At 42.4% G+C, this 17,699-nt stretch overlaps 1 protein-coding gene across 1 annotated transcript in view; it reads right to left on the bottom strand.

Moving 5' to 3' along the window:
* ANOS1 (anosmin 1) overlaps positions 1-17,699 on the bottom strand; it is a 171,804-nt gene that overhangs the window by 58,683 nt on the left and 95,422 nt on the right. Inside the window, exon 3 of the mRNA XM_057719056.1 lies at positions 10,700-10,762. Within this exon, the coding sequence (XP_057575039.1) occupies positions 10,700-10,762 (63 nt within the window). The remainder of the gene's footprint in view (positions 1-10,699; positions 10,763-17,699) is intronic.

Below are 17,699 nucleotides of genomic sequence, written 5' to 3'. Positions count from 1 at the left end.
GCTTTACACTTTTAAAAGACACGAAGGCATGATCAAATTTAGAAAGCCCAAAATGAAGAAATTAGCATAAAAGAATTACTAATCATTTTATCATCCACATAAATATAAAACTAAAATTGAAGAAAGTAGGAATTACAGTTAAAAAAAAGAGAATTTGATACAATAAAACTAAAAATAAAAGAATATGTCTTGAAAAACCAGTAGGTTAGAAGGAATGGGGCAGGAAATCTTGAACTTCATCCTAGGACGTCCGTGTTCAGGGCTCTGATGTCCTGCACGCAGGGCACTTCAGCAGAAGGGAAAAGGTCCACAGGGAGAAGTCCATAGGAAACCAGGTGCAAGCCCTCCCAGTGCAGTCACACAGGATGTGCTCAATTCCTCCAGCCACGAGTTGTTACAACACGTGAAAAATACTGTCAACCAGAAAAGTTCAGGGGGCACTTGAAGTCCAGAGCTTTTCTGGGAGGCTGGTCACATAGGCACCTCCTGCCTCACATGTACCAAAACCCAGACTCCCAGAAGCAAACAGGTGCCTATCATCAACCATGCCGTTTGTACCAATAGTTTGGGAACAGTGAGCCCCTCCTATCAGTTAGGGGTTGCTGGGAACCTCCGCCCTGGGAACCACCCCCTCCACACACACACACAAACCTAAGTTTCCAGAAACCAGCCAAGAGTCAACCTTTTAAGCAGGAATTTCTAAAGACGGGTTTGCTCTGGTAACTCTTCTGAGCAGGTAATCATGGCTATTTCCAGATGGTAGAATTTAGACCAAAAGTTGTTTTACTTTCCTGTGCAGTTTGTTATATTAATGTTCGAATGGGCATATATAATTTCTATAAAAAATAAAGACATTATACTGTTTAAAAAGACCAACCAAATCTGCCAGCTGTAGCTTTCAAAGAAGGCATCTAAATACTGAGTACGCATGAAATAGGAAAAAGGCTTCTCAATTCAAACATTTCTAATTTATGCTTGGAAATGCAATTATAATTTGCTTGGAAACTCAGTTATACATCCTAATTTATTAGATGTGATTACAATTCATTTGGTTCCCAGGCAAGCTGTAGACCTTGGCCATGAACACTATAAAATTAGGAGAAAATCAGAAACATGTATTTTAAGAAAGCCACCTTCCTATGACTACTCTGCTACCACACTTCAGGAGAGCAGTCAGAGCACAGTTTGGAGAGCTTCAACTAATCTGGTTTATTTGGCAAGAACCCTCTACATATGCCTGTTGAGGAATGTGGGAACTGACCTGCTGGAAACAACCATAAAACTGGGCAGAATATACGCAACAGCGGACAACCACCAGCAGGCAGCACAGGGCTGTACGCCCTGAGAGAGCACACAAACAAGGTGAGCCCAGAGACGGCCAAAAGTGCATGGCTGGAAGCTGGTTCACGTCCACAGGACAAGGACGGATGACCCAAAGATAGTCCTGCAACTACCTGAGTTGAGGAGAAAGAGACCAAAGTTTGAGAAGGCTGAAATGGGTAGGTCCTGCGGACAAAAAATCAGGAAGGATGGAATTCAGCAAAGAGAGACACCCAGAGAGCTGTGAAGGACCCCTTGAGTTGGGGGCTGAATACTGCTTTTTGAACATGCATGTGGTGAAAGCACACAAGCCCTGGGAAAGAACAACCAGAGAGCACTAGGGCAAACAGTTCCTAGAGTTCTAAGAAGGCTGATACCTCACATTCTAAGCGTCAGAGGAGAGAGGATACACAATGCACAGGGCATGGGATGGAGTGCTCAGAAAAGCATCACCGTAGTAACGGCGACAAATTAGCCCTAGACTAAAGGCTGCTCTGAGTCTGCCCTAAGAAAGTTTATTTATTTTTTAAAGATTGATTTAATTTTTGGCTGCATTGCATCTTTGTTGTTGCACGCGGGCTTTCTCTAGTTGTGTCGAGCAGGGACTGCTCTTCGTTGTGTGCACGGGTTTCTTATTGTGGTGACTTCTCATTGGGGTGGCTTCTCTTGTTGCAGAGCATGGCCTCTGGGCACGTAGGCCTCAGTAGTTGCAGTACACTGGCTCAACAGTTGTGGCTCTCGGGCTCTAGAGCGCAGGCTTAGTTGTGGCGCACAGGCTTAGTTGCTCTGTGGCACGTGGGATCTTCCCAGACCAGGGATCAAACCGGTGTTCCCTGCATTGGCTGCAGCTGGCATCTGCAGAAGCTGGTCTCTCCATCTCTGCAGTGAAACTTGACTCAAGCCTAGTTTCTGACTCCAGAAATCTGGGCTTTTCTCCCAACGAATCTCCCACTTCACAGTCTTCATGAGATCCATTTCCCCTCAGCTTATAAATGTATTTGAGTCTTCCCAAGGTAAAAACACACAAAAACCATTTCCCCAAAATGAAAACCCCTGACCATAGCCACTCCTCTCTCCTCTTTCCCACCCCGGTGGTCTTAGGAAGGAACTTAAACTTGTGGACAGAGCTGTGTGCTTTTGCTGTACATTTCCCCCTGTACCTTACACACATCTACTATTCAGTGGGACCTTTTCAGGCCGTATCCTACTGACTTGTCATAGGATTCCAAAGTGGTGACTTTGCCCTCCGCCTTCATAATAAAAATAGCTACTATTTATCTAACGTGTACTATGTTCAGACACTGTTTAAGTGCTTTACATGCAGCTTTTATTTTTTACTTAAATTAGATGCTTTTGTAATTTCTATGATAGTCCCCTAACTCCTTGTGTGGCTACCTGCCTAGTCCCTCTTTTCAGACAGGATAGGTCTTTAAATCATTTCAAATAGCCTCCAGTCTCAGCCTCTTACAAATTTTCAGAACTCATCAACTGTCCTCAATAGAGTCTCATATAATTCTATGTTCCCCAATGCCACATGAAAATTCAATGGAAATTCAGCTTCACTGTTTAAAAAAATGAAAAGAAAAAAAAGGCCACTTTCCATGGAGAACACGTTTCACCCAGTGAACAATTTACTGAATGACCATAAAACGTCATTCAATATTCTTGATCTCCTCATTTCCCAGGACTGTGAAATCTGACCTAATGAGGACAGCTTCCTTTATAAGATGATGGTAAAGCAAATCTCATAACGATTATAAAATTCTTCAGCATTCCTCGATACGTTTCCATTCCATTCCTCCCACTCCCCCTGAACTGAAAATAAAACGGACCAAACCTGCACCTTGACCAACGATCACAATCCAGAATATATCATTAACACTTTACTATAAAAATATAAAAGGTAAATGTTTATCATTTGTAAAAATAAACATTTATTCATCATAGTGATAAAAGCGAACCTTTTGGGAAATGTGCTATGTGCTGGTCACCCAGCCGACATCACTCTCAGACAGTCACCCCATCTCACCGAGAAAAGCGAAGCGTTGAGAAGGACACATCCACGACCCGCCTTCATACCTGCTGATGCACCGGAAACTGGCCCGTGTGCTCTCATGCACTACCTCTCCTGTGACACAGACGGATGGTCCTTGAGCCCACATCAAACCTTCCTCACAGTGTGCAGTGGACACCACTGCCACTTCAGGTCCCACGCTTCTGCACTTCTCCCATCTCCTCCAGCATCAAACACCCTCTCTCTTCAGGATAGGTCCCATTGGCTTAGACTGTGGGATGACTTCTTCCTCCTAAACCTAATGAAATGTGGGGTTACCCTGCTCCCCCCTCTGGCCACCACCTCACACTGCTCCTTCCTTCCACAGCAGTCCATGCTCTCTGAAATGCTCCTCATACCCCTCCTCTCTCATCTCTCCCTGCCTCTCCTCTGGGACACGCCAATCAGGCTTTCTCTGCAGCCACCCGCTGACTCTGCTCTTGTTAAGGCGACCATGACCTCTGCATCACAGTATCCAATGACCGATTTTCACATCTCCACAGTCTTGCAGATGCAACTGATCACTTCTTCCTTCTTGAAAAGCTGGTGCCATGTGTCCTTTAGAACTCCACCCTCGTGTGGACCTTCTCCCATCCTAACAGCCCCCCTTAGTCCACTTGCTGGCTCTTCCTCAGCTCCCATCCCTCTTATACTGCTGTGATTCTGGGCACAACCTATGAAGCTCTTGTCCTTCCACCACTTCATCCAGCCTCATGACTTTAAATACCATCCATCAACCATGACATGTGTATGTCCAGCCTGATCTCTCCCCTCAACTCCAGACTCATGTATCTCTGTGCCCACGACAGATCTCAAGTGGAGGTCTAATTTACATCTCAGACACAGCATGCCCAACACCACACCTCTGAGCACCCTTTCTCACCCCTCCTCCACAAACCTGTGCCTGTCACATACTACACATCTCAGTATCGGCTCAAGGTCACCCCAACTCCCTTCCCCCAGCTGTTCATGACAAAGACCCCAGCATCATCACCAATTCTTCACTCCCCCCCCCCCCCGCTTCATCCCATCCAACTGTCATCAGATTCTGCCAGCTCTACCTTCAGAACATGTGCGGACCACTTCTGCCCACCTCCACCACCGCCACCCTGGACTAACCCACCAATCCGCTTATGCTGCACAAGTAAGAAGAACCTGTGCTTCTTACCCACCATGCGTACACCTCAAGAACCATCCTAGTGCCCCCTAAATATGAACAAGTCCCCTAAAGGGAATACTCAGGGGCCACACTATAATATAACTTTCTTAGGAAAATATTCCAAAATAGCAAATCTTTTTAATAAAAAATTGAGTCCATCTTTTACATTGGACCCTAACTGAATGGACTCAGAATGCTTCACTAATTGACTTTTCAAAAGAATAGAGGTGATGTATCATCACTCCCACGGTGTGGCACCCAAAGGCAGCTTTACTTTATTACGGCTCTGGTATATCCCCAACCCCCAAGAAAGAAAAACACATGACTATGTTCAAAAAACAGCACCAAAGTCCATCTCCACTTGTTCCTTCACAAGGATATTCTAATCAGGTCAGCTATTGTTCTGGTACCCTAAAGCAAAAGTTTGCTAACTTGTACCAAATTCCCCCGGAACACACACATTTGGGGCAGACTGCGTCCTTTTCCTATTTAGCTCTCATCAGCTTCTTTCAGTACCTTTAACTCTTGTAGAGACATTCCCAGACAGGTGAGTGCTCTGCCTGAATTCCTGAAGCGATGCACATACTTAAAACCCTAGATTTGAAGACATAAAACTGTGTTGTGAAGCAGTGGAAGGAGGACAAGTTTTGACGGCAAGAAGAGGGGTGTGGTACATCCGAACACCTCAGTTTTGAGGTCTCTTTCTGGTCATGTTGGGACATCCCACGGCCAGGGACCCTGACACAGTAAGGAGGCTTGTTCCTCCTTCAATTCCTTGAAGTATCTTTAACTATGATTTTGCACAATCAAAACTTCCTTCCCATTTCAGAGTAAGCCTGTTCACACACAAATGGTTGGGCCAACAATTTCACATGGAGCAGGGTGAGACGGAGGTGCCTGGGATGGAGGGCAGTGGGAAAGAAACGTAATTAGAAGTGACACCTCCTCGGTTTCAGATCTTATTCCTCTGCCTCTGAACCATGTCATCTTGGGTCAATAAAACCATTTCCTCCTTGTGTGCTGGTTTCATTGTCCATAAGGTTCATCTAGTAAAAGTCAGACCTAAGTTGTTCTAAGAAGTGCTATGAAAATCGAATGGAATAAGATGGGAAAATATTTTGAAAATCATAAAGCTCAAAGAAATGAATCAATAATGATATCTGTGGCAGAGTGAAAATCTCTTTTTCACTCCTGTTTTCACCCTGACCAGGACTGGACAATCAGAATCCAGGCTGATGGAATGACAAGTTCAATGTCAACAATGGAGGCCTCCCTCACTGATTGACCCCTGATGCAGGTGAGGTCTCAGCTTTCCGTGACCCTTAGTGCACTTTTCATACAGCCAAGGTTGACTCTCGGCTGACATCCTACCAGGGTGGGGATCTTATGAAGTGAAAAACATCAAAATTAAAGATGGATGTGTATCGTCAGCAAGAAGGCCATTCATAAACTACGATGTATCACGCGTCAGCAAAACTAAGATAACAACAGCTGTAACACACAGGATTATTTTTTACACCACTAACAAGGAAAAAGGATACATTCATTTATAATTTAAGATTCCATCCATTGTAAGAAAGGAACACTTAAACATGGGAAAACATGCATTTTCTGACTAGTAAGAAAAATGATAATAGTTTATCGTGGTTCTTAAAGGTTTTATAAAATTAAGAGGAAGGAGGTAATGGTTAGTTAATAAACTAAAGCCATAAAGCACAATCTATGTCTCTATCATGGAAAATAACAGGTTTCATAAAAGGACACATGAGAAATCATCCTTTATGATGCAGAGAAGGAGTCCTGAAAGATTCCTGTTCTAACACACTTAACTACTTAAAGAATAACATTATTAACACTGCCGAGGAACTTCCCTGGTGGCACAGTGCTTAAGTATCTGCCTGCCAATACAGGAGACACACATCTTCCTGCTCTAGGAAGATCCCACATGCCACGGAGCAACTAAGCCGCGGAGCCACAACTACTGAGCCTGTGCTCTAGAGCCCGAGAGCCACAACTATTGAGCCCGCATGCCGCAAATGCTGAAGCCCACACACATAGAGCCCGTGCTCTGCAACAGGAGAAGCCACCGTACTGAGAAGCCTGCACACCGCAATGAAGAGTAGCCCCCACTCACCACAGCTAGAGAAAGTCTGCACAACTAGAGAAAACCTGCACACGCAGCAAGGAAGACCCAACGCAGCCAATAAATAAACTGATTAATTAAAAAAAAAAACAACAACTCTGCCACCAGCCTGCAAAAGTAGCAAAAGTAGAACTGAATAGATAATCAAATGAGAGGTTAGAGACTGATACATGAGGAGACCATGAATGAATGCTAGATATGTTATTATTAACATGCCCCCGAAAATCTTTTCCATGTCGGACAATTTTATGATGAAAATTACCAAGAACAATAATTTATGTTTAGAAATGGGTGCTGGTAATGTAGACTAAGAAATGTGACCGTCTGAATGGTTAGGTAGGTTGTGTGATGTCATTATAACTGTGGTTCTCCTTAGGAGTTGGAACACACTTTCTGTAAAGGGCCAGACTTTCTGTAAAGTTTCTGCTTTATGGACCACATGATACCTCACAACTACCCAACTCTGCTGCTGTTGTAACACAAGAGCAGACACAGATAATATGTAAAAAAACAAAAACAAACTGGTTTGGCTACGTTCCAATAAAACTTTTCGTACAAAAAACAAGAGGCAGACCGGTTTTGCTCTGTGGAGTGCGGTTTGCAAACTCATGCCTTAGAAGATAAAGCTCAGACCATCTTGCAAATAAACACATTGGGCCAAATATATCTAATACTCTCGTTGTTTCTGTTGTAGAAGAATGAAAACTGGAGTTCTCCTGGGTCCAAACTCTCACAAAGGGAAAGCTTAGGTTCCTGACAATATGAAACTTGTACACACTCTTAATACATGATGTGATAACCAGGGGGATGGACGGGTCTGTCTCAATGAAAGACTAGCCTTAAAAATACTGAAACAGGGCCGAGTCCTTTCAGGATTCAGTTTGTTTCAGCATAATAGTCAGACATTTACTGTAAAATAAAACAGAAGCAAAACAAAAACAAACAAAAAACACCAACCACAGAGAGATAAGAACAATGAAAGCAACTAAAATTGAACATGCAGGCTTGAGTTACTGGACCATTGGGCTGAGGTCTCTCCACAAAGTCCCTCCCATTAACTGGCCTCTGTTTTCTCTACCTTTCGAGTTTCCATTAACCTTTCTGCCATGGTAGATCACAATTTGTACACACAAGTCCCATTTTAATAAACTGGGTGTGGTTCAGAAGTCCTCACAGCTATTTTGGAGAGAACAGCAATTACAGAAGCCCACTATCACGTCTGGAATTTCAGGGAGAAAGGTTTCAAATGAGCTTCAATTATATTTCCCTTCTCAGGGATTAGACCTAAAACTATCAACCTAGAGTCAGTGATAGTACAGATCGTGTGTTTATCAAGTGAAGAGCAGGGCACGTCCTGGTCCTCAGATTCTGCAGCAGCATGTTTTAGTTCCTACAGGTGTACGGTTTGTGTACAGAATAGAATACAAGAACATAGATGTCACAGGGACAGCCTTACTCTGCTTGTCTTTGCACTAATTCATTGGTTTTGTTTATTGCTTTGGGTCAGGAGTCTGGGCACAGCTTAACTGCATCCTCTGCCCAGGGTCTGTCAAGGCGTATTTATTTATTTCTGATCAATCTGCTCTGTTCTATGTCTCAGAGGCCTGAACCCCTTCCTTTTATCTGCTTCTGCAGTAGACACAGCCTAGAGTGAGCCCCAGGAGTCGTGAGCTGCCCTGGTGTCATCACCTCCCTGTGTGTGTGTGTGTGTGTGTGTGCGTGCTTCTAACCAACAGAATATAGCCAAAGTGAAGCACTGTCACTCCTAAGATTATGTTGTGTTATATAAAATTCTGTCTCAGCAGACTGGAGACCAGGATTCTCCTGCTGACCTGACAGAAGTAAACAGCTAATTTGTGACCTGCCAATGAAGGGGGCCACATGGGGAGGGACCACAGGCAACTTCTGGGAGCTAATAAGCATGGACTCCGGCCAAGAGTCATCAAGGAAACAGGACCACAGTCCTACAACTGCATGGAAATGAATTCTGCCGACAATGGCAGTGAGCTTAGAAGCAGGTTCTCCCACAGTCGAGCCCGCGGATGAGAACGCAGCCCAGCCGACACCTTGATTACAGCCTTGACAGACCCTGGGCAGAGAATGCACTTAAACCGTGCCCAGACTCCTGACCCAAAGAAACTGTGGGATAGGAAATGTGCATTGTGTTCAGCCACTAAGTTCTGGGGTAATTTGTTATGTAGCAAGAGGTAAGAAATATAAAGATACATTGAATGCCAGGTAAGCATGTTTCCTGGAGAAGTTTGGACTGGATCCCTGAAGAAGCCTGAAGATACTTTGGAAAACTTGAAGAATAATACGTCAACTCCCTTGAGGGAGGGCAGAAGCCATGATTTAAGCTCCTTTGCACCATCTGCAGCAACCGGAAAGAGACAAGATACAAAGAGACATAGGGGACGTCTTCCACTGCTTGATTTGACACAGTCATTAGCTCAGCCACAAGAGTCAGTAGCAGAGCAACTGGCTATGTAACTTTGAATATCTGCCGGTCCTAGGTATTATTTGAAGCATTTTAAAGTTCGCAGTCACAAAATGCTCCCAAAGACTTCACTGACAGTAATTCTCAGCCACAGGTGCTTCTGGCAAGAGGCGTCATTATGTAAGAGCCTGCAAATCACCCATATTCCAGCCAGCCACACAACGCCAAGGAGCCGCTTTCAGAGTAAAATAAATCTTCCCTGAGATTAGGAAGATCAGGTAGCGATCATGTGAGCAGTTGAGAAACGCTTCCATTCCACGTCTCTAAAACGCAACACTTTTCTAGAATAACCCCATAACACCGTGAGCCCCTGTCCGAGGGCAATCCAGCCACAGCAGCACATGGACACAGGGAGAGGGGTCAGAGGCAGAGTTTCCGACCCAGTCCTGCTCACCTGGAGTGGGTGAGCTACGTGACTTGATAATTTCCAGCCTCCCAGTGCTCCACGCTTCCACACACAACTCTGTGGACTGACAGTGTGTCCGTTTATCTCCATGTTTGTCCTGAAGGTCAGGTGGTATCAGGAAGTATGGACATATTTCATGCACCGTAAAACTGATGGAGCTGCTATGATCCCAGTTCCACAGCCATGTTCTCACACCAGAATCTGTGCGCCCTCTGACGTGAAATGCAGGCAATAGGACCACACAGGCACCTCCCGCACAGGGGCAGCACCAGACCACTGTGTCTGTCTGCAGAAGCTCGGAAGTTCCCTGTCAGCCCCCAGTTCCATTCCAAGAAGCCCTGTAGTGTCGTTTCCCTCTGAGGCCACAGGGGGCATGTCTTCCGGTTCCCTCCCCACTACCCTCTACCGTGTTTCTTTGGTTCCTAGAGTGAACCCTTCCAACTCCTGTCCTCATGGCCCTGGTGGACTCTCTGACTCCCCTTCCTCTGAGCAGCCACCGTGCGGTCAGCCTGGCTGCTTGACAGCAGGTCCATGGGTCCCTGGTCGCCCTGGAGGAGACAGTGCTGCAAAGCAGCCGTCACCCACTTTAGCACGACTGATGACTTTAGACAGTGGGCACCCAGGACAGCAATGCTCTATTATCTAACTGAGAGCACAGGGAAAGTAAGCTGCCTTCCATACAGGAAAAAGCGGGCAAGCCTCAGCCCAGGGTACGGGAAGCTCAAACGGTGAACAGTATGATAAAAATGTCTGAGAGACCCGCCCCTAGTGAAATGGGTGACTTCTTCCAAAATGCATGGGAATTTTAGCATCATGCCGAGAATTCCCCATAGAAGAGCCGTGATGTGAGGTGGGAGGATGGCAACAGCTTGGACCTTTTCTAATTGGTAATAAGAAAAGTTTTCCTGTCTGATTAACTAATAATGGAAGCAGTGAGTGACTAGGTTTTAAGAAGTCTCAACAGTTTTTCTAACGTGCATTTACATGTGCACACCCAAAGGAAAGCGAACGTCCTCAGCCACAGAAGAACGTGATGCCCTCCCACGCTGAGGACCCACTGGCGCACGGTCAGCCTGTTGCAGTGTCCCGCGCAACGGTGGCCGTGCGCGGGGGCCTCTTACCTCACAGACGCTCTGGCACTGCTGCTTCCGCAGGTCCCAGGACTCCTTGCAGGGCTCCAGGCACTGAGAGAAATGAACAGTGAAAACCGATCAGCGAACACAGGTAAGAAACAAAGCCCAAAAGGAAAGAACCCACCTGCGCACACTCCTGACTTTTCAGTGCCCACTTTTCCTAGTGACTTTAGGAAATCCAACTAACCGGTGGCTCATCTTAATTGTGTATCACAGGAATCTGAGCAGAAGCACCACGACAGAGCGGGGACAGAAAGACGTACATCTCCACGTCAAAATGGAAAGCTGCACAGTCTGGAGGTGACATGTAGGAGACGCAGAGATACTCACTGTCAGGCACAGCAGACTGGATATTTATTTTTATTGAATAAAAAAGATTTTCTAAAGGTTGCTGTTACAGGAGAATGTTTTTCTCATGAACTTTAACAATAACTTGCTTTTAAATTGACAACATAGGGCTATTTTTTGAATATGTAAGTGACTGAGGTATTGCATTAAATATATGTATATGTACATATATATGTATATAGATCACACACATTATTAACTTATGTGTTTGTCTCAGTGAATCCAGCAGCATTGACATTTATCCAGTTTAATTATTCTATTAAAATATATTGAATAAACCTGAATGAGATTTTGCCACGAGAGTTTCAGAATGAAGTTTGAATATATATATATAATTTAGTACTAAGTATAATTTACACATATTATTTAATAAATCAAAGATAATAGCCAGGATCCACTGTTCAGTAACAACTATAATAATAAACAACATTACTGAATAAACAAAGTATATATACATGTAAATACAGTTTATTAAGTATATACTATATATAATGTATAACACATAAAATACAGTTTATATAGTACTATATATACTATCTATATAATATATCGTAATAAATAAGAGATGTCAGGCCACATGATTGAAATTAAAATGCTACATTCTTATGAATGGATATTTGATTCTTAAAATTATATTTTAATGCAAACTTTAATCAGTACAAATTAATCATCTTGTATAGTTAAATGTCATTTATCTAAATATTGGCATACCTTGGCTCCCATAAGCTCAGGATTATTTTATCTATATGACTTTTTATTTCATTATTGATAAATTTTCCAATTGAAATCAAATTTCTCAGTTAAATTTCAGACATGTACAAAGTAGAATTCAGGATATACACCTGTACAATTTTTTGACTCTACTTTCTAGTAACCTCCCTGTTTTAAAATAAAGATACAATTTAAAGGTGAACTGGAACACTCTATGGTGATATTTAATTTGCAAATATCCATTGTTTTTTTTTCAATCAAGAATGCATATATGAAAACAAACTACTGACTGATCAACTGTCAATCTGTTATAGCACTGCTCTCAAAGTGTGATCAATGACCAATAATATGAGAGTTTATGGGAAATGAAAACCATGACCGGCCACTAGATATACAGTCAGGTCTCTGGGATACCCAAGAATCTCTTTTAGCAAGTTCTCCTGGAAATCTTGGTGTTTACACTACACTTTAAAAAGAACTGCCTTGGGGCTTCCTAGGTGGCGCAGTGGTTAAGAATCCGCCTGCCAATGCAGAGGACACGGGTTCAATCCCAGCTCCAGGAAGATCCCACATGCCGCGGAGCAACTAAGCCCGTGCGCCAAAAAATAAAAAAATAAAATAAAATAAAATAAAAAGAACTGCCTTATTATGCTAAACATTTCCCAATATATACATGTATCCAACCATCACGCTGTACACTTCAAACTTATACAATGTTATATATGTCAAGTATATCTCAATAAAGCTGGGGAAAAAAGAGCTGCTGTAGAATTTGATGAAAATGTCTGTAATGTCTCTTTCTTGGTTCATGTAAGTATCATTAAGAATCAATCTATTTCTTCTGAGAATATTCTAGGTTTTATATTCTTTAATGTTGTATGTGAACAATTCATTTTTATTTATTTTATTTAAAAAAACTTGAGGTTATCAATGATGCTTTCCCAAGACCTATATAAACTTGTCCCAAGTTTATCAGTGTTCACCTCTCTCAAGCATGTTCCAAAACAAATGTACAGTTTTTCACCAATATAGCAGTTCTAAAAGAATACCATTTTTCTAACAGTAATGAAATAGTTTAAAAACTTGTCTACCTTATATATTTTATGAGCTCCCTAAACAGTTATTTTTGTTTCCTAAAGGTACATCCAATGCCTTACCCTCAGAGCTATCCTTATTGTTTTAAGACATTGGCTCCTAGCCAAAAAACTTTACTTGTCATTTAATAAATATGCTTAGACCTAATTCCTTCTCAAGACTACTTGAAATGAATAATGGCAGTCTTTAAAATGCCTTGCAATTTTTTTCATTTGAAGAAGTGTCCTACGATGGAGCAGGACCACTCCACAAGACCTGGGGATTTTTCACAGACGGACACTCAGCTACTCACAAGTTAAGTCTCCATCATTTCATTTGGGAAACGTCCAACAAGCATTTATTCCATATAAAAGCTGTACAATGCAACGTGGCGAAAAATGTCTGAAAATAATTATGTAATTCTTGCTTTCTGTCATTGCTGAAAATGTAAACTATGAAAACAAGCTATTACATGTATACAGTTGCATTTTCACAACTACAGACATGAGTGCATTAAAAAGTCAGTCCTTTGAGGTGTCCACAATTCCAAATAACCATATTCCTAACAACCTGTGGAACAAAAGCCTTACAGAAAATAGATATCATTTACAAAAATGAAACGCTAATGGCAGCAATACATAATGCACGTGTCTTCTTGTTAATCCAGAATCCCTGTCTGTCAAGTCTAGCATGGGTATATGCAATTCATTTAAAGTTCTATTTTAACCGCATGCTTGCCTCGTTTCCAGTAACCAGTAGCATCTAAAGATACATCTCAAAATGTTACTAATGATAGCCAACATTTTCTTTAAGTAATCTTCTGTGAAAACTACCTGAGAAGAACAGCCTAGATGTAAACATTTAAGTAAATCTTTGCATGATAAATTTGCCAAAGCTCTATTTCTTCATGGTGCTACTGGCTAGGTAAAATGACTTCAACAAAAGCCAAAGAGGAAAACATGACAGCCATTTCTCTCATACTTCAAAAAGAACAAAACACTTCTTATTTCTCCAAGTAACAATAAAAAAAAGTTTTGCCAAAGTAGGTAGCCCCAAAACTCTCTTCCATGTGTGAAGGGAATGGCAGAGAAATAACACTATAAGCAGACAATTGCAGCTCTAAGTGTCATGATCACACACTGCCTCAAGCTACAGAACAAAAACAAACACAAAAACCCAGTAATCAAAGTTAAGATTTTAGCAAGTGTTTCAGGCTTTCAAGCTTTAGGATAATCAACTGTGTGAAACCATTTCCTCCTAGGCAATTGCTTCAAGCCTAATGAAGAAAAACTTCAAATCTCAGAGAAATTAAAAAAAAAAAAAAAGGCTGAGCAAGCTAATCACATTGATCGTCATTTGAAATGTAGCTGTTTTTTTACTTAATCTAAACGAGAGTAGCAGCCCAATAAACACCTGTTGAATAAATTTATTGACAAATGTGTTTTTATAAGCAGTACTTAGGGTGGGATAGCCAAGCACTTCCAGAGACCAAGCAAATAACAAGGAAGAGTGAAGGGGGTAAATTTTGAATAACTGGGAGTGACAGAAAGAAACTGGAGAGCTCACCCAACATGCAGGAAACAACTGATCTTTACTGCCTTCGGGTTGCTTTCCAGAACTGCTTGGCACTCAAACTTTACAGAGAAGACAAAGATGCAGAATGGATGTAGCCCCTTCCCACTCTTAAATGTATTGTACAACTGCATACAGGTCTTTTTTTACTATAATCTATCTATATCATAAGATACTAGGAAAGTTATTTTAATTGCTCTAAGTAAGTGGTTCTGAAATGGGAGTGATTTTGTATCCCCAGGGGACATGTGGCCATGTCTGGCGTCGTTTTGTTTGTTACGATAAAGGGGAGCAGTACTGGCTTCTTGTGGCTGAGGACAGGCGAGCTGCTTAGATATCCTCCAAGGCCAGATAGTCCCCCACAGGATTTTTAAAAAGTTGTCTGGTTCCAGATGTTAACAGCATCAAGGCTGAGAATTTTCTAACAGCATGCAAAAGAACTGCAGTGGGTTGATCACAGTAACAGGGCTGGTCCTAAAAAGCAACTTCACCAGGATGGAGGAGTAAATACTACTCAGGACTATGACCTGTAATCAAGGAACAATTCTATACATTTTGGCCACATTCATCCTTCTAAAACACGGTTTTGAACATGTGAGGTCACTGATTGAATTAGTCAATAATTATCAAATTTAGCCCAAAGTATATGGTTTTACATTCAAAACATCTGGTCAGCCAGTCAATAATTATCAAATTTAACCCAAAGTATATGGCTTTACATTCAAAACATCTGGTCAACTATCTTGGTCAACCTGCCCAACCAACTCCTTCAACCTCCTGTGAATTGCTTCCAGTGAAGCTGGTTGCTTTTCTGTTCCCCAAACGCAAGATCCTTTCTAATTCCACTCAGTTATGATACATCTTCCTTACAGAGAAGCTAGTCTGTCCTTCTCCACTCAGATCAATAGCTGCTTCAAACCATCTACTGTTGGCATTGCTGTCCACACAGCACACATAGACTTCCCCTCTCTGCACCCATGTATCACTCAGAGTTCCCCCCAAGAATTCTACCACTGTTGACTGATTTGTGGAATCTATGACTTGTGTTGAAGTTACACTATCTCCAAATCCTCTTGAGGAGGAATATGTCTGCTAACCCTTTCATAATCCCTCATGAGGCATATGGGACTGAGCGTGCAAACAATAGAAGAGATTCTAAAAAACAAGTCATGTGCACCATGGAATGGAAAGCCTTGGTTTGAGACCTAACTTGGCCATGTGTCTAATCCACAACTGAGAAAATCACATCAATTATTTAGCCTCAGCTTGATAATTCAACTATGAGAACACAATCATCTGTATTAACTTGTTAAACGATTACTGAATGTGAGAGGGTGCCAGAATCTTTACAGATGTATGGAGCATGTTTAAAATGATTTGCTCAATGGAGCCTCATCACAGCAAGCCTGCAGAGGTGTGTAAAATTAGGTACTATTATTCTCACATTTTAGAGAGAGGAGACTGCAGCTTAGAGAGGTCGAGGAAAGAAAGCAAGCGACTAGGGGTGAGACTGTGGGAAGTGGCATTTGGAGCCACAATTTGGCACACTCAAAGGAGTGTTATTTCCATTATAAAGCACTGCCCCATTTATGCCACATGCTACAAGGGCGTGATGAGATGATATATGCGAAAGGGATTTGGAAACTGAAGAGTACTTTACAAATCTATGAGATGGCTAAATTATGATGATCCCGAGGAGGAGTTAATTCCGGAATGCCCTAGGTGCTACAAATTCCAAGGTATTTATGTATGCCACAGGCAAGGAGATCCAACTCTTGTGAGCCAAAGTACTGACAACAAGGAAAATTATCGATGCTGTTTCGGTGAGCTACCATCTGGACAGCTTAGCACAAAGTTCCATACCTTACACGTCACCCAAAACTTTCACACAAGGACAGCAAAGGAAATTATATTACCTAAATGGCAAAAAAGGTTCCTATAAAGTGCAAATTTTCACACATGCCCAATCCTCAAGGAAATAGACCCCATAATCACATTATGCTAAATAGATAGAACCCACGTGAAAACAAAGCAGCCAGCATTCCATACATTTCAACCTATTCAAATCCACATCTGCTAAATCAACAAATATGGATTCATATTTCCTACATGCTAAATGCTCATCTACTCACCAACATGGCGGAAATCTGGTTGAAATTTGTTACGCCCTGAGGTAGTCTATGATCTCCACGGGAGAAAAAGCATGCAAATAAATCAGTGTGCAGCAACCAAGTATACAAAAGTGACAGAAGAGTAGCCGTCCCATAAGAAACAAAGAAGTGGTATGTTGTTCCATATGGGGTAACTGGAGAGGATATGGTAGAACTGAGGGCTCGTGAATCAGCTTAGCAGGATGAGGAGGACCTGAGCCACTGCACATAGATTTGGGGCCTGGACAATATTGTAAATACGTGGAGTGTGAGAGCTGAACAAGGAGAAGATGCCATAAAGCATAAGGCCAGGAAGATGGCCCTGGGAATGCAGTGAGAGTCACTGACAGTCTTAGAACAGACCTGCTTGCCCCAACTCGTGGGTAAAATGACTTGAGTCATTCAAGCTTCTTAAACCAGAGCAAAGGTTAATACAATGTCTTCCAAACCTTCTCTCCAGCTTCTAGTGCCAATATGCCGTTTGGATGGAAGAGGACACTGGGTGAAGAGAAAAGTAAACCTACGAAAGGCAAGGTGGGAGAACGGAGAATGGGAAAGGCACCCAACTTTCTAACCTCGATCGGAAAGGAGCTGATGGTATCAATACAACGGAGGGTGCAGGAGAAACAAACATGCGGGAATAAGTGAAATTCAGCACTTAACGTGCTGAGTGTTTGGTGTCTAGTGGGTATACAGGGAGGGATGCCCACCAAGCTACTGGAAATGCGGATACGCAGATCTGGAGAAAGGGTAAAGCTAATGATAGAGGTCCTTTTCTCCTTCTTCCTCCATCATTCACTCATTTCTTTCATAAACGTGCTGAATTCTATTACCGCGATGTCCTACTAAGTGATGGGTCTGCTAAATGTACGAACTACACACACACACACACGCGCGCGCGTGCACACACACACACACACGCCTTCAACTTCTTCAGAGTCTAGAAAGGTAAACAAGGCACATTCACTTTTAAGCAAAAGTCCAAGATACATGTCAAAAGGTAGTAGAGAAAATATGAAGATTGGCGTGTCAAGCCTGATGCAGGGGTTACAACAACGGAAACACAGAATTTTAGAAAGGCAAGTATCTTAGATGGCATCGAACCCAACCCCACATCTTCCAGATGTGGGAAC

Source organism: Hippopotamus amphibius, chromosome X (assembly GCF_030028045.1).
Source record: "Hippopotamus amphibius kiboko isolate mHipAmp2 chromosome X, mHipAmp2.hap2, whole genome shotgun sequence".
Taxonomy (NCBI): Eukaryota; Metazoa; Chordata; class Mammalia; order Artiodactyla; family Hippopotamidae; genus Hippopotamus; species Hippopotamus amphibius.
The sequence above is the reverse complement of the archived record's forward strand: the minus strand, read 5'-3'. Positions and strand labels throughout refer to the sequence as shown.